We start from the raw sequence: 23,243 nt of genomic DNA, 5'->3' as shown, positions 1-23,243 counted from the left end.
CTCACCCCTGAGCATCAGTGTCCACCAGCAGCCGGACCAGTATTCCCGTCACAGCTACAAGGATTGGGTAGTGGTCCACGCTCTCCAACCCTACAGAAGCAAAAGTGAAAGACAGAATCAGTGCTGCTGCACAGCAGGTGCGACAGGCCTGCAGCCTGCTCCCAGCCTTGCTGGCAGGATGCAGGGCTGTGACTTGGGTTCTCTGGGAGGCCGCAGGGAACATGGGTTCCCACAAAGACAGGAGTTTTCCCCACTAATGAGCCTCAGGCTTGGGCACTGCCCTCCCAGTGGAACATCCCTGACTCTTCCAAGCCCCATGAAGAGAAGGTGATCTGCCCTCTGCCAAGCAGGCAGAAAAATCCAGCTATTTTATGGTGAATATGGGATGCTCATAACACAGCACCTGGAGCCTGCTTCTGCTAACAGGCAGAACAGGAAGAAGATGGCTGATGCTGGTGAGAACAGCTTGCCTCAGCAATTCAGTGCACCCTTTACTCAATGCAATGCACAGCAACCGAGTTTGCTACCTACACTGAAATCTGTTCAGGGCTTTGAGCCCTTCAGACAGCTCCAGTCTAACCCATGTCAGGTCAGTGCACCTCTCCAGCAAGATACCTGCCACGGGCACAGCCCAGCTGCCACCTCTGCTGCGGACAGCCAGAGCCATACAGCTGCTGATCACACACCTCTGCAATGACCTTGGCCACGGTCCAAGGGCTTCCAGCACGTTCTCAACAGGGCAGAGAGATGGAGAGTTGATGCACAGACTCACCTGGCAGACGGAGGTTGACCACTCTGTCAAACAAATTTCTTTCAGCTGTCACACGGTTCAGCACCTGGTTCAAGAGCTGCGCAGGGAGAAGCAGAGCGTCTGAAGTCAGCACCTTGCACTTACATTCGTACTCCACCTACAGATGCCAAGCTGCTTCTGTGCAGGCAGCTCTTGGGAAATAGAGGGTACGGCCACAGCCCATGAAGAGCCAGCTGGCAGCTGTTGCTGGGCAAGGCAGTGTCAGTGGGGTGGGGATGGCAGTGGGACGGCCCTAGCAGCCCTGTGGCACAGGAAAAGCACAAAGGGCAATGTGCTCCTCTGTGTGACTGAGCATCACCGCAGACGGAGATTTCTGCACTGCGGGAATCAGCTGCAGAGGCACTTAATCAACCACCATTAGCTCTCACCCAAACCCCAGTGGGACGAGCAGGGATCACTCCAGGCTTGACACGCACACTGTAAGCCGTGCAGTCTCTGAGCACAGCATCCTTCTTACTGTCACCCGCATCCATGAAGCACTGAACTCTGTGGGCGCAGCTTTGCAGGTGAGGGGCATGCTGCAGCACCCTGCTCTCTGCTGACGCTCCCCAGACCAGGTGCCGAGCACCACTCGCACCCTCTCTAAGGAACCTCCTTCCCTCTCTGCTAAAGGCCAATACCTGGGCGAGCCTCCGAAGCAGCAGCTCCGATGATGGGCGATTCCAGTCCAGGAAGATCTCGGGGGCCAGAGTGACGGTCATCTCCAGCACCCGGAGCAGGCTGACCGACAGGTCGAAGCACGTGGCACACACCTTCAGCTGCCGGCTGTCCACAAAGTTCCTTTCCAAGCGCTCTGCAGCCTGCTGGATCTATCAAGAAACAGAGACAGCTTAACAAGGCCTCTTCCCATAAGGAGGGCCATGAACCCCAGCCCAGCCCGGTTCCTGTATGTGCCAGGGAATGGCTGCACCCCCAGCCCTGAGATTCGGGTCCTGAGCCCTGCTGAGCGTGAGACACCAGGCATGGGGCCGTGCAGCCCAGGGGCATGCTTACCTCCTGAATCATGCCAATGAACTCGGAGAAAGCCCAGTTCAGCTGGTTGAGGACGCTGTTGAGGAAGCTGGGAGCCAAGTCACGGTCGCTGCGGAGCAGGTCTGCCATGTGCCTCTGCAGCAGGGTGGAGGGACATGGCTCTGCAAACAGACAGGGACAGCTCAGTGGCATGGACACAGAGTGGCCACAGATTCGGGGTAAGAGCAGGTAGGAGCTTTGCTCTGGGTTTTTTAAGTATTGTGTCTTACTGTACCATGCAGTAAGCAGAGAAGGTAGGTGCTGGAAGGCTGGGCACAAGGTCTGTGCTGGACAGAGACCCCTTCAACACCAGCCTGCATTAAGCAGGGACTGGCCCCGAGCACCCACTGCTGCCCGGAAGCTCCACATCCTTGTGCTCAGCTCAGCTCTAAGTGCCCCTCATAGCAGCATGGCAGCCAGCTGTCCAGAGCCAATGTGTGCGAGGGAGGCACCTAGAAAACCCCCTCCTCCTGCCCAGGGCCAGGCTGTGCCTCTGGTGGGCTTGGGAAGGCAGGGCTGCCCACGCTGCCCTGCGCATGTCCCCACTGTGTGCGGCATCGTGCCCCCAGGGCCACGCAGCTGGGGAGTGTGGTCAGTCCCACGCGGGATGCTGGCCCCTGCAAAGGGGTAAAGGAGGGGGCACGCATGGTGTGGGTGCCTCTCACTGGCAGCTGGAGGCTCACAGAAGCAGTAACAGCACGAGGGAAGGACAGCTAAGATCAAACTACAGACTAACATTCAGGGCTTGGAGAAAGAATCGTGAACATCTTTGCCAAATACAGAGAAGAAGCACAACTACTTTGCCCTACGAGAAGCTACCAGTAAATTAGAGCAGGTGGAAACTCCTGCTTGAAGGGCAGCAGGGGCAAAGGAAACACATGGCATCCTCCAGCAGGATGTCAGAGGCTGAGCAGCCAGGCACAACTACACCCTGCTCACTGGCAACAGCAGAACCAGAGAGGGAAGGCAGGAGACAGGCAGAGATCATCAGCCCAGATGGGACTGGGAGAAGCAATTCTGTAAATCCTCATAATGAGTAGGAGATTCTGCTGGGATGGAGGACATGTGCTGGTGACTCGGAGCCCTTATGCTCCAGGCAGGCTTTGATCCTGGCCCAAAGCACATCTCTGGGGGGGGATTTCATCAGGGCAAATGGCTTTGATGTCCTGCGCCCACACACAGCTCAGGGGCTGCCATAGCCAGATGGATCATTTATGTACTCAGCAATCCTCTGTGGCTTCCTTGCCCAGGGTCCCCCTGAAGCTATGTAAGCCTTTGGCACCGAATGTGCCCTAGAGCAACATTTTACAGCTTAATTGTGCAAGGCAGGAAGAATTCTAACTGGAGCTTGGCTCTCACTCGCTTCATTTGAAAATGTTCCTCTCGCTGCCCCTCAGACGCTGCTCTCCATTCACCCCCTGCAGCCAGCCGTGATTTCAGACCTCCACCACAGCCCCGAGTCGCTCCTGAGGCAGGAGCAGCTGCAGCCCCAGCAGCCTCTCACACACAGACCGCCACATCCCTGCCCTGTGCCACCCTCCCTGAGCCTCGCCAGCTCTCCCAGATTTTCTGTGGAGAGGTGGAAGTGGTAAGTGCCCTCAGCATCCAAACCACAAATAGGAGGCAGATTTGCACAGAAGCATAATGTGCTGTTTCGTTCTGTTTTCCTTCCCTTGCAATTGCTGTTGTGTAATTTGTTCCTCTGGCCACGCGTCGAGCTGCCTTTTCTTTGTTGTTTTTTTTTTTCCCCCCGAACAGATGAAGCTAGGATTTCAGCTCAAGGATGACCCTTCTGTCAGAACTGTGGTTTGTGATCCTCAGGAACTTGCTGGCTGCAAGGCGCAAGCAGAGAAGCCCAGCAGCCAGCACTGCAGCCCACTCTGTTTCCTTCTGTTGGTGACAGATGATGGCACACAGCACTCCCTTAGCAGACAACACTAAGCAAGGGGATTTGTCTGTGAGTGAGGGCTGGGAGAAAAAGCTTTACCCCAGAAGAAAGCCCACAAATATCAGCCCCAGAGCACAGCAGCTCCAGGCACCACCGCTGCAAACCGCAGCTGTGCCGTGGGGCTCTGCCTCTTCCACCGGCACTCCAAGCCAAGACAGTTCCCAAAATGAGCTGCCCAGCCAAATCCTCCCTCAGCTGAAGGCAGCTTTGGCTTTCTGAAGGATGATTTTCTGCTTGTAATAACTTGCTTTACCCTGACTTCTAGCCAATGGCTATTTCCTCACAGTGTTTTTCCTATAAGTGGTGTGAATTTGCTCCAAGCCTCCAATTCCAGGTACTTAAATGCTTTCCTTGCTTTTGGCAAAGATTGGGCCAGTCTATAGAGCATTAACAAGTGGTGCTGCTTGTCAGACCTCTCCAGAGTTATGGAGTTTTTCTAAGGTTTTACGCTAACACCAGGAAAAGTGCACAAGTTTGGCCATTATTGCTCTCAAGAGGAGTGTGAGTCTTAAATACACCGTGACCAAGCTGAAAGCCATGGGAGGAACCTGCCCTCGGCCACAGCAAGAGAGGCAGCTTCTCCTGCATGAGTTCGCAGACCGGGATCAACATGGGGCAAACATCAGGGGTATCCAGAAACCCAACCTAGCAGTCAGACCCCCGTATCCTCCTCTGTTTAACATGATGTTCACCTGCATTGAGCTGTTTCCTCCCCACACCGCTCTCAGCATCGCCCTCCTGGGTGTGAGCACAGCCCTGGCGTTTGCTGCTGGAGAGGAGTGCCAGGAGTCCATGGTTACCTGGTGGTGTGGTTACCTTCTCGATCTTGGCAACAGAATGTCATTAGGATTTCTGAAACTTGTAACTCCTTCATACAAAAGCCACTCGATCTTGGCTTAGCCTTCGTTATGGCAGATGAACATCAGTCATTGGAACTGAAATTGGTGGTTTTCCAAGGCCAGAAATTATGACCTCAATACATTTAATGTGGGCAACAGAGCATGGCCCCAAGCGGTTATAGATACATCCGACGTTTCCACAAGAGAAACTTCCCCACAGAAAGGCAAGCAAAGCAGCCAGAGATGAAAAAACAAAGTTCAAAGTGGGGGGAAATATAGTGCGTGATCTATAAGGTTATTAGGCAGCCAGAAAACCCCAGAACTGCAGCAAACCGCTCAGCTAGGAAGTTCTCTGAGGCCACAATGAAGCACAGACAAAAGCTAAGATGTGAAGGGCAAAATGGGTATAATTAAAGACAGCCAGCAGTGGAAGAAAACAAGGAGAAAGAAGATAACAGAAGGAAAAGACATAAAGGAAACATCTACAACTAGGCTGGCTACATACAAAGTTGCTTTAACTATAGGAAATAACTGTAACAGAATTATTTAGAAAAGCAGCAACAGGAGAAAGTCAAACAGCAACAGAGGCCATTAACAGATAGAGTTAAAAATTAATAAAGCAGACAAAGTGGAAGCATTCAATAAGTGCTCCTACTGGCTAATTGTGAAGACGCGGGGTCACGTACTTTCATTACAGGAAGATAATTATGTACTTGATAGTTTGCTAATGACCCGGCACGATTTATAACAGGGCTATTTGGGAGACCTCTTGGTCAGTGACCTGGGTGTTTGCAGCGTGGGGGCTGTTAGATAGGAAGGGGCCACGCAGGGGCTGGAGGGGGGAACAAAAAGCCCTCCTGAATAAGACTCAGAGGCTGCACTTTTTCCCACATCATTGAGAAGGACAAAGAAGTGTGTTCACATAAACGCTTCTGAGGAAGAGAACGTTGTCATGTACACCCAGCAGAGCAAGGCAGCAGCATTGGAAGACAGGAGATGAAGTTAGGTACGTTCCCACCACGAAAAAGTGAAGGGTTTATTCCTGAGAGCAAGGAGCTACCACTGGGAAGGCTTGGACAGTTAAACTAACACAAGCCAACTATTTTGGCTTCAGGCTGGCTGCAGAAGCCGGCCCAGATGAACAGGGATTTCTTTCAGCTCAGCAGTTTGGCCTGCGGTCCCTGCCAACGCTCAAATTGCAGCAAGGTGAGGACGGACAGCTGGGAAGGAAGGGGGGCATCTCCTTCTCCTTTCCTGGGCGGCATCTCAAGGACACCTCTGAGTCCCATGTCCCTCTTCAATGAAACCAGCATTCATTATTGATTCAGCTGCACCTTAAAATAGCAGTCCCAGGAGCAAGTCCCCAGCAGCCTGCCCAGCCCGCCCTGTGCTCAGACTGCACGGAGCCATCCAGGGATGGATGCAGAGAGATCTCAAAAACTGAGGAACTCTGATCCTGTCCCAAAGCTCTGCAGGACTGAGGGATCTTGGTGACCACCACCTGCGACTGACAGCAGCTACAGGACGATTGTGCAGGACGATGGTGAAGGGCAGCCATGAGGTCCTTGCCACGTGTAGCAGGGCTTCCCCAGCATCCTCTAAGGATAAGAGGAACCCAAGGTTGGCACAGCCTGCAGCAAACCTCTGACCCAAGAAGTAACACTGATACAAGTGAGAGCAAGAGCAGGTCTGTAATGCAGCCTCAGAATCTGCCATGTGGGCACGAGACTCCCTGGCATCTCCTAGGGATGTAATTAAGAAAAGGGACCACTGTGTGAACCCCCCTGTCCCACAAAAGAAGACTCTCTCTACGCAGAACTGGGGAAGGAGGGAACTCTCTAAAGCTACTACACCAGACAAGAGAGGGTCACACAACAAACTTACTCTGGAAACTAGCAACAGAGAGATCTCCTGGGCAACCACAGGCAGGAGAAAGAAAAAGAACAAGAGTGCCGTTAAAGCAGAGATAGGCAGCTCTCCCCAGCTGAAGGGGCATTCAGTGCACCTCCACGTGCCCCCTGCCCACATCAGGCTGCGGTATTCTCTGTTCCCCATCCCCGAGCAGCTCTCCAGGAGCACAGTCTGGCACAAAGACTTTTCCACAGAAGAGAGGAATCAGGACTGTATCCAGACTGGCCAAGAGTCTACATCGGTGAAGCTGAGGCATGTCTTTCCCAGATGTAGCAGAGCTGAGGAACTCCTCAGTTTGGCAGAAGCACTGATAATTGAATTGCCAAGCCAAAGGCAAGACAGGCTCTGCCAAGGCTCCAAGAGAGAAGCCTGTTTAAAACACTCCCTGCTTCTGGATTTGTCCAGTGCCCTGCCTCCTTGGGCACTCCCTCTCACAGTGTACCTGCTGTGAGGACAGCCCTCCCTCTCCACCCTTTGTAATCATGAATGCCAGTCCCCTGCTCCACTCACTCTGCAGGCTGGGGAGGCTGGCATCCTCAGGCTTGGTTTTCAGCAAGTGTGGGAGCCGCGTGTATCTGTACCCGAAGCCACAGCCCTGCCAAAAGAGATGAGGAAAGATCTTAGAGGATGGAAAACAGTTAGGTTTTGCTGCTACTGGAAAGCAAAATGCTCAGTGTCCACCCAGGCCCCAGACAGTGAGAGGGCAGGGATGCTCACCCGCCACAGCCTGACGAGGATCCAGTTGGTCTGCGCCCAGGGCCGCTGCTCGTAGGGAGCCAGGAGGTTCTTCATCATGGAGATCCGCCTGCCACACAAAGACACAGGTCAGCTGCAAAGGGTCTGGGAACAAGGGATTAAACTGGACTCATGGCAGGACTCATGGAGCTGGGACAGAGCAACACACACTGGTGTAATAGAGAAAGGAGGCTCCCCAAATCAACGCCAGCACCCTGCTGCAGCTCCTCTACCCCTGCAGTGCTTGGCAGCCCGCCTGCTCACTCCGAGCCTTGCCACTAGCCCAGCCCTGCTCCAGGAACAGGCAGGGCAGCACTTACTGCTCTTCTGGGATCCTCTCTACAGCACGCAGTGAGTGGGGATAGCAGACATAGCTGGCCAGCGCCTGCATCAGGGAGTCCCGGATGTCTGTGGAGCAAAGAGAAGGGGCTAGGACAGGCATCCCAGGACACACAGCGTGCCATGGAGCACCTGAACACCAGAGGCTGCGAGGAACCAGCCCTCATTAACAACAGACCCTCTCTGGACACGTTCTGAGGAAGAACTGACTTTGCAGATGACACCAAATTAGTGGGATCAGTCAATGTGCTCAGCGGCTGGACTGCTAGAGGGACCTGGGTGGGCTGGAGAAATGGGACAGCACAAACGTTATGAAATTCAAATGGAACAAATGCTGACTCCCAGGCCTAGGAAGGAAGAATCCCTTGCAATGGCACAGGCTGGGACTGACTGGGTGTGGAACAGCACTGCGGAGAGCAGCCCAGGGCTGGAGGCAGCCAGTAACCTGAGCTTAGGCCAGCAGTATGCCCTGGCAGAAAAGGAGGCCAACAGCATCCTCTGCTGCATTAACAAGAACACAGCCAGTAGATCAAGGGAAGCGATTAACTCCTTTAATTAGCTCTCATTAGACCACAGGCAGCGCACTCAGTTTTGAGACCCTCAAAACAGAATAAACAGACTAGAGTTTGGCAGAGGGCTGCTAATATGGTCAGCGTGCCCTGCAAGGAAGAGCTAAGGGAGCTCGGTTTGTTTGTCATGGAGATAAGAAAGCTTTGGGGAACCTAACAGTGGCTTGTGAAGAGGTTATCAGGAAGATAAGAGGTTATCACTAAGATGTAGTTCACAACTGTGGTTATGTACCACTAGGGGTATATAGTGGGAAGTAGAATGGACATCAATTAAAGTAACAGAGGTTCACACTGGCTATAAGGAAAAACGTTTTCTCCATGAGGACAGTAAAGCAGTGAAACAAGCTGCTCAGAGAGGCTCTGTGTTGTACAGTCTTCATCCTCCGAGGCTTTCAAGATCAGACTGAACAAAATCCCTGAGCAGCCTAGTCCAGCATCACAGCTGACCCTGCAGGGGATGGTCTACAGACCTCCTGAGATCCCCTCCAATCCAAATAATCCTGCGATTTCGGCCTGCCCCATGCCTTCAGTTGGAGAACCATCTGCACCCTCTGTGTAGAGGGAAGGTCAGTCACGAGCTGGGAGAGCCTGAAGGATAACATTCTCTCAAAGTAGAATATGCTAGAAAATACACAGCTTCAGAGAGCACCAGATCAAAAAATGCTGTTGTCAGAAGGTATTCAGATTACAGCCAAAGCCTGAAGTTCCAACAGTGCTCTCTTCAGGAAAAACTGGAGAAGTATCCAGGAAGCCACAAGCAGCTGTTTGGTGCTCTTCTGCTGAGCGTTACCGGTCCACATCGGAGGCAGACAAAGGTACTGTGCAAGTGCTGTGCCCTGAGTCTCCCTCTTGAACCCACTGTCTCTTCTGTCTTTGGTTGGAGCAGCTGAGGGTAATCCTAGACAACCAACTCCCTGCTAGAGGTCGCAGAGTACTTCTTAATCTACTTCTGTGCAGCCAGCCAGTGACTTCAAATCCCTTTAACCTAGAGCACAAGCTCCTCTAGCCAACCTGCACAAAATGAAAAGAGCCAACAAGCATCCTGGGGGTCTGCTGTGGATGCAACAGCTGCCAGCAGATGAGTGGTATCATATGCAGCCCCGTGTTCTGCAACAGAAAAGCATGCCTACAGCTTTAGTTTAACCTCTCAATAAGACAGTGTCATCTAAAGGATGAGGGGAAAGCAGCTTCTGCAAGAAGAGCAGGGTCACTTCTAAATCTAGATTACAGGGATGAGAAGAGGACTCGTCTCCCACTGAGGATGCAGAATAAACACAGCATCAGAAATAGCTACTGAATTAAGTAGAGTTTAGAGCAGTTAGAGCCAAGTCCTGCGTGAACCAAACTGGTTTCCAGGCAGCTGGAACTAGGCATGTTGAATCACTCTGCCTTCAGGATCTACCCAGATATCATAAAGGGTCATACACTGAGGGACCTTCACAGAAGACACATGGAACTGATGAAGGAGAATCACTTAAGTCTCTGTCTCCAAAAGCAGTAGCTTCCACACAGACTTGACTTAATGAAAATGAGAGTCAAGCTGAGCAGGGAGTATTCGTTTGAGAGTAAACAGTCCACTTAGCACAGTGCTGGGTTTGTCCAGAAGCACAAATCAAGCCCCAAACTCAGAGAACTAAATGCAGAAACACATATGCAGAGATGAGCATTTTTGTACAAATCCGTGCGCTCCTCATGTTAGCAAAACCTCACAGCGAATTGAGGGATGCCTGTATATGGTCCATCTGTATCTGCATCTGTTTGTCTGCTCCTACTCCAGCTTGGGTAATGCAAAGGCTTGCTGCCCCAGTCACCAGGGAGAGCATGCCTGTGCCTAGGCAGCTAAGAAGAAACCCCAGACTAATGTGCAAGTAGTTGGGATGTGAGTCTTGCTCTCAAAGGAGCATCCCAGGTCATGTACCTGACCCTGAAATAAGCAGGACACGCTGGTAAGGGCAGTGTCTAGCCTCTCTTTGCCTGTGGAGGTACAGAGCACTCACTGAGTTCAGCAGTAGATCCCAACAGAAGACTGCTGAGCCACTGGCAGTGGGGCCAGCCAGGGCTGCAACATATCACCCCAAAGAAGAAGAGAGCAGCTTTACCTGTGCCCACGATCCTTGAGTCAGCAAAGTGTTTGGCCAGGATGGCAGCGAGGCGCATCAGGGTTTCTTCATAGCCTGTAAAGAGAAGGAAGGAGCAGGGGTCATGCAATGACCCTGTGGGCAGCCCTGTGGTCCAGCAACAGGACAGGCAATGGGATGAATTCCCGCAGCAGCTAACTTCACAACTTTGTTGCCTGTCCCACTGTCAAAACAAACAGCTGGGAAAACATGTATAATCTGCAACACAGTTTCCTGCTTCACCATGCAGTCTGAAGCAATTGCTCACAGAAAGGTAAAACCGATAAACCAAGCAACTGAGTCAGATGATAAGAGAGAGAAGTCTAATGCAGAAGGGGCTGAGCAACATAAATAGCACCCTAGATCTATGCAGAGATGCCATGTCCACTCTGCAGGCCTAGAAGAAATAAATCTGTTACTACTTAATTCTGCTGCTCCCTGCACAGCTTCCAATCAATGGACACTTTTTAGCTATGTCTTCTTGGCTGGAACCACAGCTCTTTCTTTTGCAGACTCTGGAAAGCCTAAGAACTGCTGGGGGTGATGTAGCCAGGAAAAGCATGCAAAGACAGAATCCACCTTGGCATGAAGTGGGTTGTCATCTCCATACCAAATCCCATGGGGATTTGAAAACAGCCCCAGCTCCTGCACTCATGGCATGAAACCCCCACCCAGCAACCAGCGGGCACTGGCATACATTGTCAGGGCAATGACATCTTCCTGCATCCCAACCCATTCCTGATGCCTCCCTGGAAACAAAATCCATAGCTGCCAATGATTTTCAGTATGGCTAATACTGCGACAGCTCTGGGCGACGCACGGGCTCCCTGCCTGAGTTAAGCAAAGGCCTCTGCTCACCACTGGGCACCTACTCAAGGAACAGCATTCAGCACTTGCCCCACATCATACTGACAGTATGAAGTGAATGACATCACAACCAGGAAAGGATACAGAAGGGATGCCCAGCTAACAGTACATCATAAGGATGGGGCTTTACCAGGCCAGAGCTAGCAAGCCCTCCCCATCCCCTTACCTGGAAGTTCCTCCATGCTATTGACAGGGCTGAAGTAGTTCTTGAGTGCGCTGTAGCTGTTCATAGCCACGCTGAGGTAGAACTCTGGCATGAAAGCGAAAAGCGAGCCTGTCCTGTCACCATGCTCAATGGTGCGGATGCACACTCTCAGCAGCCAGTAGATATCCTGCATCTTCTCCTGCCAAGGAGAACACAGCATTCCCCAGCAAGTTCAGAGCACAACCGTCACCAGTATGATACCAGATCAGCAGTGGCTTAGTCTCACTCAGTCTTGAATCCCTTCAGGATCTATTCTTTTCTGGGGAATATGTGACCACACGAGTCTGATTGCAAAAAACGTGTGTTAGTTTCTATTCTGAGTGCAGCTTCTGAAGGAAAGCAGACACTAGCAATCCCGGCATAAATCTGGTGGAAAGAAAGCTCAGCCTTTGTAGGAATTAACACACGGAAACTGGCAGAGAGCTCACACCAACTCACACCCCTGCAATAGGCGGCCACAGCCTTGGGGCTTCCGTGCCAGCCACTCAGCCACACTTCCCATCTGCAGGAACACTAGCTTCTTGCTTCTCTAGCAGAGCTCTGGGGATCCCCAATCAAAACCAGGGAAATTGAAGGGCATCTACATAACTTTAAGCTCTTAAAATCAGTACCAACGAAGGCGTAAGAAGAGGAAATGTTATTTTATATCCTGTAACGCCAAGAGACATGATGAACACTGGCAGTTTACATAAAAACAGAAGGAAGAGAGTAACACTTCAAATTTAGAAAAAAAAAACATCTCAGAGGTGCAGATAAGTGATTCCATCTGCTTAGTGGCTTTTTTAAAGTATGCCACTATCATCTTTGGGAGAGCTACACGAGTTCGTTCAGTAAATTACACCAAACTGGTGAAAATCATCTAAATTGAATAAAAGACATCTTTATCTCAATGCTGATGCACACCCCAGCTCAAGTGTTGTTTTCAACAGCTACAATAAGCAATTGTGCAGACAACATTACGGTGAAGAGAGCTGCTTTTGATTTTATGAAGACTCGATAACCTAAAAACATCGTCTCAGGTATTGCCAGGATAGAAGAAAGCTTACACCAAGAGGATGGAGAGATGTGATTACGCACAGCGTGACAGAGAAGTAGTGTCTGAACAAAATAAGCTGAAATGGTCTTCCCCTGGGGTGTTCTGAAGGTGGCATTATCTACCTTAAAACCACGGATGTTTTGCTCTTCCTTTCATCTAACACCAAATCCCGCAGCTCAGAATAAACTCATGGCAAATTCCCCAGAGGACACAGCAGCCTGTCCTGCGCTCTGACACCTCGGCACAGAGCAGGACTTCCCCTCTCTGCAGAGAGCAGATCACTCTCCTTCTTTCCATCAGCAACACTTGTACAGTCGTGTCCCTCCACAGCATGCAGGCCACATGGATGCTGGAGCCCACTGGGGACACAATTCCACAGGGAAATAGCAGGCACCGTGATGGCTGCGAGATGGAGCCCTGCAGGTGCAGGCAGTACGGCCAGGCTCCTGTGCAGCCACGCTCCTCTGCACAGCAAGCTCACTCAGCTCCTGGGGCACATTTCACAGCCCAGCTAGTGAGCTGCTCTCCCTGCAGCCAAGGCAAAAGCACAGGAGGATGCATTCAGAAAGGTGACAACTGCAGCCCTGAAGGGAGGTGGGTACTCATCTTTAATATGACAACAGGTCATCTAGAAACACGAACACTGTTTCTGCATGGGCTACAACAGTGATAACTGATGTGCGCTGGGAAAGCCCCCCAGCCTCTCAAGAGAGAGCCAGGAAGAAAGGTGCATTTTCTGGCAAGCATGGGCTATACTAATGTGGCTGGAGAGCTTCTGCAGTGCCATGCTATGCCCTGCAGTCCTATTCTGCCAGGGAAGGAGGGGACAAGCGAAGAGTTCAGCCACTGCAGCTCTGGCAGATGTGTTCACAGGAGCTGCTGCTCCTCCCCTCCCTGTTTACATCCTGGGATACACGTTGCCACTGCACATTCAGAGAAGGGTGAGCTACTCCCCAGAACAAAGAACATACAAACATAGAGGGGGCAAGGTAATGTGCAAGGGAACACAAGAGGAGATCTGCACAGTGGAAGAGCATAAACTGCTTGTGAGAAAAACAGGACCAGAGATGTTACACCAGCAAATGGCGAATGCAAGGAAGAAGGGACAACTTGTGCAAACAGTCACTGTGGTACTAAATATAAAAAGCACTCAGAACCAAGTGAAGAAGGGGAGAACATCTGAAAAGGAAGCTCCTCAGGGTTGGATGCTGCAGATTCCAGGGAGAGAAGCCTCAGTGAGAACTCACCATGACACACAGCGCAGCTCAAGGAAATGTTTCACAATAGCTTCTCTGTCTTCTCAGCCTGCCCTAAGAACTCGAAGTCCCTTTGGCCTGCATGCTTCTGTCTGCACCACAGAGACTCAACTCCCCAAGGAAAAGCCTACAGCACCACACAATGCTCAGAACACACTGGGCTGTGTTCTAATGCACGCTTAGGGACCAACCCTGGGGCGGGAGGGAGTCCAGGCCTCGGAAGGAGTCCCTGCTCATGAAGGCACAAAGAAGCCCCAAAGATCATCAGCATTGCTCCAGCCCCAGCAAAAATATCACTTGTGACATGTGAGCTGAGCAGCACAGATACAGAGGCACACCTGCTCAGTATCTTCTGAGCCACTCACATTATGCTCCTGCCCACCTTTGAATAGATGGTGACATTTATCCAGGCAAGGCGTCGGCTTAGGTGATTGAGTTTCTCAGAGAAGACCTTCTGGCTCTTCAGCAGCTCCTCATGGATGTCTCTCCTCTGAAAAGAGTACAGAGATGTGAGGGCAGATATCACTTCCATTTATATTATTCTTTTTCAAAGCTGGACAAACAACACAAAAGCAAATACCACCCTGGGGCTGGCTAGGCAGAAGAGAAAGAGGTCAGCTCCCCTTCTGAGGAGGGAATGGGAATCGGTGCTATAAAAAGCACTTGCTGGCCTCAGTTGCAGCCCACAAGGCCTGATGCAGACACTGGTCCTGACAGCTTTAGGATCAACTGCTGTCAGAGATACTTCTTTAATGCATCACTGGATACATTCAGTCTCCCGCAGCTGGAGAGGATAATAATGTCCCAGGTTCACCACTGCAGGGTATTTCCTACTCATTTTTTTCTGAACCCTCCATTGCGCTTGTGAATGCCAGATTCAAGGAAAAGTCCCAGCAGCCCAGGCAAAAGTGCAGTAGCTGTGGGTTGGAGGGTCTCCTCCAGACAGGAAACCTTTCCAAACCCCAAATCACAGTTGTGGGGTACCCCCAGTCCCAACTCCAGGAGAACGGCTCCGAGCTGCCTGCAGCACTTGGAGGTTTGCAGACTGCCACAGTCTGTCTGTCTGGGAGAAGATGAAGCAGTTGCTTCAGTGCCTCTGTTCCTTGAGGCAGTGGTACAATGGGTTGGCACAGCATGAAATGTGGCTGCCAGCTCCAGGCATGAGTTACTCCCCCAGCAAAACATTAGTTGCTCCAGTGCTGGAAATCACGCACTGTGCTTCAAACTTTTTGCCAGGTACTGAGGAGCTACCAGAGAAAGAAGCTGGATGTCCAGAGACACTTACTCTCTTTGGGCAGCGGCTGATTTTTTCCTCTGTGTCTTTCAGTGCCATAGCATACTCATTCACATCATCTGACACACCAACCATCTGAAAAGCAAGCAGATTCCAACAAAAAATGAGAGCATTTATTTCCCTAGACACAAAAGCACGCAATCTGATCCCCTGTGGGAGCTGGGAGAAGGAAAGGACACAGTCTCTAAGCAAGCAGAAAACAAAGAGTCAGTACAGAAGCAACAGAGACTGGGAGAATGGATGTCTGCAAAGCACATGCTGCTTACCTTCCCAAGCTGCTGGTGGACACTGAGGTTGTACATCATCACTATCCCATCCAGGACTTCCAGGAGGGAGTTCTCTGTGATGGGCTGGTCTGGCTCCTCTGGAGGTCTCCCCAGTAAGAGACCCTCATTTCCATGGCTGCCTTCAACTGCAATCCACCCCCAAGACAGGAGAGAAGTTCTCAACAAGGCATTTTGGCACCACAGCTCCTGCCTGCACCTTTCTCAAGCCAATGACCAGAACCTTGCTGTACATCTGTAACACACTGCTCCTTCCCTAGTCACACAAACACACCGTCCCATCTCACTGCACGCATCAGGCTGACCTGCCAGACCTGCTCTAACAGACCCAAGCCACACTTCAGAGACTTGCCTGGCCCCACCAAGGGGCCAACAACAGTGCTGCCTCTGAACTACCTCCCTGCCAAGTCATGCTGTGCCTACAGGAGCCAAGGCAGCACCTTCTTGCATACGGAGTGACACCATCAAGAGCATTATGTGCAGGATAGCAAAGTGGTTAACTGTGGACTTTGTGGGTCTCAGCATGCCCTGGGAAAGGGAAGGAACAATGCTGGAAGTAAACAGATTGCTTTCCTCTCAAGAGCAGGGGGAGCTGAAGAGGCTGTTCTCCCAGGGACCAGCTGGGCCATGCTAGCATGCAGCAGAAGTACTCACTGTCCTCCTCTGTGCGCTGCTCCACACTTAGAGTGCGTACTTTGACCTTCTCAAGGGTACCAAGAGGCCGCCGTGGGTTCATTAGGCTGACGGCCGCTGTGCTGAGGAAACGGTTGGCGCGGCCCAGGGTGGGAGAGCTAAGCCAGCCAGGTCTGGCAAGAGCTCCTCCAATGGCTAGGGTGGCAGAGGGACGCTGAGACTGAAAAGACATTAAGGGAGAAAGAGTTCTAGCTGTTATGCTGCTCACTATTCTTCCCTTTTTCCTGCAGGGATTTTGGTACAGATGCACAAGGGCTACCAGAAAGGGAGATGATTCTCAGTTAGCCAGTGTGCGTCCCTTCATCCAGGGGCACATGTCAGGCACAACCAGCAGATCTGCACAGCAAGAAGCTGCTGTGCCTACAGCTGTCATGCCTCCTTTAAAAGTAGGTATTGAGAGCTGCCACAGAGGAGAGGGCCATGTTCAGATCAAGGGATACTTAGAGGGCAGAGAAAATTTGGCTACTCAGACTTGGTGCACCTAGGAACTTGTTGATCTCCCACAAGTTTAGCTGTTAACCTGGCTGCCCACGGGCTGGTTACAGTCCTGGACCAGACACTGCTTTCCCCTACACAAAGCTTTTCTAGCTAGAGGCTAAGCTTGCTGCCCCAGCACCAGTGGCTCACCTGTGCTGCTGATGTTGCCGATTCCTCATCTTCATCAAGATCATCCATAGTCACTGCCTGCAGCTCCGTAGGGTCAATTAGGACATTGGCTTTTGCAGCCAGGTCATCTGCACAGAGCACACCAGAACAGCTGTAAATGCACAAGTTACCTGTCACAGCCCTAGGCTCATAACTCTTTCCTGCTTCTCAACAGTAGAGAAGAAGCCACTGAGGTTGGAAGCTGCATGAGAACAGGCTCACTTCCCCCCAGCTCACCTTTCCCCTTATGTGGAATTCATCTTCCCTTGCTAACGGAGTGGACACCAAACAGTGACAGGTACTGCTCCCTTCTGTTCCTATTCCTACCGGCAGCAAACAGAGTAACTGAGGAACCAGGAGACAATGACCAGGGCCAAACACAGGGAAGTTATCTCAGGGCCTGAGACCACCTGCTGAGCCTCCAATTCTTCAGCGCCATCCCCAGATCGCTAGGACTGCAGGTCCCTTCACAGCCCAGAGGAAGGCTGCTCAGCTGGCTATGCTGTACAAAGCCTGAACATGCTTTCTTGTCCCTAGCCCGGGGTTTAAAGCTGCCCAGAAAGAACATGGGGCTGCTGCTACTGCTTGCCTGGAGTGGTACAGCAAGTAAAACCTGGGCATCTTTTACACCCAGCAGAGCCGTGCTGACAGTCAGTGCTTTGACAGTTTCCAGCCCTTGGCTGTGGTGCAGCAAGAGCACTTCCCCAGCAGGTATTCCCAAGCTATCTCTCTTCCTTCCACCAGCCATAGGCTGAAGCGGTATCCTTGTGGGACTGGTTGAGTTGGACTCCCATCTTACATTTGCAGGCCTGGCATGTCGCTGCAGCAAGGGGGGTGGAGTGGCAGACTCACCAGGGCAAATGGCAGAGCTAACCCCTGGTGCCACTGAGAGTCTCCCTGGCTTTGCTGCTGGGCTTGTTGAGTAGGCTGGGGTTACTCTGACACAGAGAGGAACTGAGGTCTGACTCTGTTCAGCTTCTCTCCACTATCCCCACCATACACCACAGTGGTTTGAGGCAGAGAATAAAAGCACAGCAAGAAAAATCAGCACAGGAGTTCAGAAAAAGTTTCCAACTGAACACTCAGGACAGAGACTGCAATTAGGAGAAGACGACAAATTAGCATCCCAACCAGGGACATTAAAAGTAAGCTGCTAACATAAAGGACACTCCACCCCAGAGGGATGCTGTCGTCTCTAGAATAACTTGCATGTCATTAAAATTCAAGTCTCCTCTCCTTACATTTAATCACATTTCATTACCCACAGCTCCCTCCCTGGGATGTCTCTTGGGTGAACTTCACCCCAGACCTGTGGTAAAGCTGCTGGAAGTGAGAGCACTTACCTTTCAGAGTCTTCTTGAGATGAGACAGGAGACCTCCGAGTCGCTGAAGGTCAAAATAATCCACCTTCCCATTATAGAAGAGTTGGGGAGGGACATATGCCTCTAAAGCAGAGAAGGAAACATGTTTGTCCTATCAGTCCCATACACAGGACCCTCACACAGATACCAGCACCTACAGGTAAGCCCTAAGACAGAGCCCAGGGCCCAGCCTGAAGCCACACCAAGTGACTGCTTTTGTTGTTCTAAGAACATGAGACATTGAGGCAGAGGTGACTTCCAATACAGGGCAAGTACCAGATGCACACCAAAACAGGAGGCAACAAGGCTCCCAGCCCTTCCTGTCTCCTAGTCACAGTCACTGTGGAAAACTGGATCCTTTGAAAACTCTTCATCTTTCAATTATCTACTCTAAGCTGAGTTGGAGTCCACTTCATCCCACAGGGCACTGTAAGGCACTTAATGAATCCACAGGAAGAGTAACCCAAAAGCAAGAAAGGGGAAAGGGAAAGCGGGGATTAAGAGCGGGAAGGCAACAGGCATTGGCTTGGTTTTCCCTTAATCCCACAGTCTTGGAATTGTGAAAACTGGCAAATCTGTTTCCCTGTACTTTAACTACTGGATCACAATACAGATATTTTTTTGCAAGTCTCAAAGGAATTATCCGGAATGGGTCTGGATGTTAATTGGATTAGATCTACATATAGGAATTTCCCAGGAACTACAGGCTCGGGGTGCAGAAGGCACCAGCACCCATGAGAAACACAAAGTCTTCAGCATCCTGGAGAGCACTGCCAGGAGACAAACCCTGTCCCAAACACAGAAGTGTCTTGCTAGCTTCTGCTCCAGGCCTTACCTTCACTGCTCTGCGCGGCAGGTGCCTTGGCCCTGTGGCCATCCCAGAAGAAACGCAGGGCAGCAATGAGCCGGTGCAGGAAGCACACCATGTACTCTGGTGGGCACAACACAGTCAAGTTCTAGGGCAACAATGAGAGTTGAGCCATTAGGGCAGCTGTGAAGGTGCTGCTTAGTCCCGGTGGCCACAAGGGCCAGGCAGAAACTTCCTGTTCTCAGTCTTGCTCAAAGCACGTGCACCCATTTGCAAAGAGCACCTCTAGTTTCCAGCACTGGGATGGAGCCCAGCCCTGACAGCGTGTAGCTGCTTCCACCGCTGTAAAATCCCTGGCCCTACATTAACAAGCTGGTCTGACAGAGGAGGATGGATAGCACTTGTTGGCCACTGAAGATGGGCTGCTCATTAACACAGACAGGCAGGTGAGGAAAGGGTTTCATGCAATAACACATCCCCACCTTCCCTAGCTGCAGGCCATCAGCCCGATCCAAGGCCAGAAGAGTGGTCCTCACCCAGGTGGTGAAGAGGATGCTTTATCTGGGTATCAATTGTTCATCTGCTGGAAGCAGCTCAGCCAAAAGGGCAAGAGCTCCTACCCAAAGGTACCAGAGAGCTCTTCAGGTGAGACCTGTGGGAACGCTGTCCCTCTGACTTACCCCCCTGTTGCTAGCATTTTCCTGAAGAAACTTGCGGAATTTGTTCAGGAAGATATATCTGGAAGCTTCCCCCTGGCAGGAGGAAAAACAGGTGGTGAACTCACAGGGAAAGGAACTCACAGGGAAAGGCATTAATTGTCCATCTCTGATGAGCTTCGCCAGGGACACATCTGGGCTTTGGGCACGTAGGGTAGAGGGGCACTGTATTTTTTTCCGCATTAATTAGGCAGATCCCCAGTGTTACTTTACATCAACAGGCATCCAGAAAGTATACTACAAGGTCTGGGCCTGCAGCGATGCCTGAGTCCTCGTGGGGCCCAAAGCTGCTGAGAAACAGAGCTGTATATGCTCGGGAGCTATGTTCAGCAGGAGAAAGCAGCTGACCCAGTTACCACCATTGCTGGAGCACCCACGAGTATCCTGTGGGCCACTGCTTTGCAGTGTTGTGTTTTCTGAGGCCCATACTGGGTTACACTGATCGCGGCCAGAAAATGCACTGCTTTATCCAGCTGAACGTTCTCCTCCTGCTCTGTAGAGGCACATGCTCACATAACTGACATTCCTTTTCTCACTGGAATTAATATTAATTGTCAGGGTCGAATGTACTGCAGTCAGACCGTGTCTGCCTAGTTCAACAGAAACCCAGCGCTGGCCCAGGTGCAGCTCATGTCATCAGTTAACACTGACAAAACATCTGAGACCCCTTTAAACAGAGTCCAGAAACCCAGTTTCTGCAGTTCAGCCTGCCTTACTGGATCAATTAGAGAACTACTTCTGAGTAGGACTGAACGTCTCCACAGCTGCACTTCTGTACCTTACAAGCCCTGGGTTGCAGAGATAACGTAGCAGAAGATCCACAGAGTGCTTACCCCTCCTCTGTCCTTGTTGTTCAGCAGGAGCTTCAGAATCTGAACCTGGAGACCTTCCACCACTAAAACAGGGACACAGCAGTCTGCTATCGGACAGTAACAACTGGAGAGCAACTGCTCGTGTTAACTCCGCCAGTACCCTGTCGCCAGGAGAGGGACCACCACCCCAGCACAAAAAAACAGGTCCAGCAGAATGCTAGTCCCATCACTAGGAGAATTTTCTCCACCCAGCAATAAATCCATCTCCAGCTGATAAACAACGCCCCTAAAGGGGAGTTTAGCTTTGCTCACAACGCCTGGTGGGATGCTGCATGCGTAGGCAGTGGGGACCCAGCACTTGTACCCATCCACCAGGTGACAGTGGCCATGGCTGGCCACTGCCTCTGCAGTGCAGCCTGTGTGAAGGGAATACAGCTGCACACCAGGTCACGAAGGCGATCTGGAAACAGCTCACGGGTTGGTCCCTCTGGACGCACACAAAGAATGGGATCTCGGCAGTTTCCTTCCTCACCGACCTTCAATGCGTTTCTTGAGCCGCTGGCAGCCTCTTTCATACGCCCGCCGCCTCAGCCTTTCCTCAGCACTCTCCTCCTTCACCTCCTTACTCTCCTTGCCCTAGGTGAGGAGCAGACACAGATTAGGAGGAGCACGCGGCGCAGGGCAGCGTCCTGCCAAAGTGGGAGTAGAAACTCACTGAAACAAGGCACAAGTGTGGACCCAGAAGCACACCTAACCGGCCCTCCTCAGCCTTGCAACAAATCAGGGCAGGACTTCTGCTGAGGACACACAAGCCCATCTATAACTTCTTTGACTCCGTGAGGTTCCCTTCCAAATCTGTTGCCATGGAAAACTGTCACCTCCCCTGTCCTGAGCCACACACCCTAACAGGAGATGACAGGGCAACAGAGGGGCACGACTTCCACACAGCTCTGCTGGGTTCCCCTGCATTAACCAGCTGCAAACACAGGGCCCGCAGATTACTGAGGTCCTTTGGTCTCCTTAGCAGATGTGCCCTTACTCACCTCCTTGGTGAAACGGTTTGGCCACCACGTGGTGGGAATGAGCTCCTGCAAACCAGCCTCCTCCACACGCAGTGGGCTCTTAATGTAGAAGAACACGACTGAATGGAGCACATCAAAGCTGCACCAAAGTTAAAGGAAGCACAAGAAGCTATGGCAGAGAAGGGATGGGGTATGTTTCCAGAGCCGTAGTGAGAGACCCCTCTCCAAAACCGCTCAAAGCTCTGCAAAACCCAGAGCCTCCTTCTCCTGAGAGAAGCCCCTTGCACTTAGCACAGGAGCTGCCCAAATGCTGGCATGGCAGCTAGGCTGCTCTGCAAAGAGCTAGAGCAGCGGTCTGCCCTAATGCCTAAGGACATTAGAGAGGTAGGTCAGGTACAAATAAAGTCCTGTGTGTTAGTATGATGTGACCTTCGTGGCACTGCTTCCCACTCCTCAAAGCAGGACTTTGCAGAGAATGGTGTCAGGCAAATAGAGACCTGAGAAATGAGAAATGACCTCTCAAAGATGGGGCGGCTCCTGCCTCCTGGGACCTGCTGATCCTTGCAGTCTCCTTGGCTGCATTAGTGAGGGCAGAGAGGACAAAGAACAGAGGTGGCACAAAGGATACAGAACATTGCTGAGGAGGTATTTCCTGGATTTCTCATGCTTCAAGACTGCAATGGTGAGCCTGAGGTAGTGAATCTAGGGAAACAGGAGAAGCAAAACTGACTCCATCTATAGAAGAGTACGCAACTCTCTAGGAGGTACAGTGGGTCAGAACTGCCATCGCTACATCAAGTAACTGCAGATAATCCAAAATGTTAGGGACCTTTGGACAAGGGGACGTAACAGAAGCTGGCTAGTCACAGATTCCTGGAGATTCCTGCAGATTCAAGTGCAACTCACTTGTAATCCTAGGTCTGGGATGATAGGAGAGAACCTGTAAGCCCGCAGCAGTGACATCAGTAGCTGCTTGAGGCACTCGTGCACTTCATATTCCTGAGAAAATAAGAAAGAACAGCAACAGGATGGTGTCAGGGGCAGCTGTAGTTCCCAGAGTGTGGCACTGGGAGGATGCAGCATTTACTTCTGTACTGAAAACACAGGTGCTCTGAACCCACAGTGTTTGCTCACCTCACTCAACAGCAAAGTGTGAGCACTGGTTGCTGCTATCACTGTGCTGCAGGGGAATGAGCTTCTGTGCGAGTAAAACCAGCCCAGCAGACAAGCCAAAGTCCCAGGTCCTATTTGGCTGGGCTGAGTCACCCACCCCCACAGCCCCCAAACCTACTCAACACAGTGCTGGCAGAATCAGTCCGGAAGGGAAAGACAAGCTACTCTTGTGTAAACGTGATGCTGGAGGAACTGCCTTGTTGAGTCCAAGTGACAGCCAACCAGTGGGATAAAAGCTGTCTCTTCTACAATCTTGGCAGCCCCACCAGCACATTTGGCTTCACTTGCTCAGCAAGATAATCTCAGCAAGATGAGTGTCTACCACAAAATGGGATCTTGTCACCAGGAAGGCAAAGAAGTTGATCACTACCAGCACGCCCCAGTGGATGCTCCTATTCTCAGCACCTCCCAGCGCTGTAGCAACCCACCTCCATGAGAAGCCACATGAGATCCAGCAGCTGCTGAATAAGGGGATGGGCCTCCACCGCCCCTCCTCGCTCCAGGATGCTCAACAGGAAGGTCATGAGCACCTCTTCCACCAGGTACACCTTGCACTGCAGGAAGACAGGCAGGTCAGCAGCCTTCCAGGGCAGAGTCACTTCCCAGCAAAAACTGAGGCCCGATTTACATCCCTTTGTCAGCACAAAACCAGGTACCTACAGAAGCTTGCAACGAGCAGGCAAAACTCACCATAAGAGGGGAGAAATAGTTGAAGATGTGGGCTAATGTAATCAGCACTGTGGGTTCTCCCTGCAGCTGCCACATGGATGCATCTTTCTCCACCAGCTTCC

The 23,243-nt window shown here is 51.5% G+C and overlaps 1 protein-coding gene across 1 annotated transcript in view; it reads right to left on the bottom strand.

Annotated features, from left to right (window-relative positions):
* The window catches only part of RNF123 (ring finger protein 123), a gene marked incomplete at its 5' end in the record, with an annotated part of 32,372 nt that extends 9,129 nt beyond the window's left edge, over window positions 1-23,243 (bottom strand). The window contains 24 exon segments of the mRNA XM_021409852.1: window positions 6-90; window positions 773-848; window positions 1,432-1,620; window positions 1,805-1,944; window positions 7,031-7,115; window positions 7,238-7,325; window positions 7,576-7,663; window positions 10,263-10,337; window positions 11,314-11,491; window positions 14,027-14,134; window positions 14,930-15,013; window positions 15,205-15,350; window positions 15,877-16,075; window positions 16,543-16,649; window positions 17,904-18,005; window positions 18,757-18,877; window positions 19,410-19,481; window positions 20,279-20,340; window positions 20,794-20,893; window positions 21,301-21,418; window positions 21,908-21,981; window positions 22,186-22,278; window positions 22,881-23,006; window positions 23,143-23,243. Coding sequence (XP_021265527.1) covers window positions 6-90; window positions 773-848; window positions 1,432-1,620; window positions 1,805-1,944; window positions 7,031-7,115; window positions 7,238-7,325; window positions 7,576-7,663; window positions 10,263-10,337; window positions 11,314-11,491; window positions 14,027-14,134; window positions 14,930-15,013; window positions 15,205-15,350; window positions 15,877-16,075; window positions 16,543-16,649; window positions 17,904-18,005; window positions 18,757-18,877; window positions 19,410-19,481; window positions 20,279-20,340; window positions 20,794-20,893; window positions 21,301-21,418; window positions 21,908-21,981; window positions 22,186-22,278; window positions 22,881-23,006; window positions 23,143-23,243 — 2,617 coding nt within the window.

The sequence above is a fragment of the Numida meleagris genome, chromosome 11 (assembly GCF_002078875.1).
Source record: "Numida meleagris isolate 19003 breed g44 Domestic line chromosome 11, NumMel1.0, whole genome shotgun sequence".
Classification (NCBI taxonomy): Eukaryota; Metazoa; Chordata; class Aves; order Galliformes; family Numididae; genus Numida; species Numida meleagris.
Note: the sequence above shows the minus strand (reverse complement) of the source record. Positions and strands in the feature narration are given on the sequence as shown.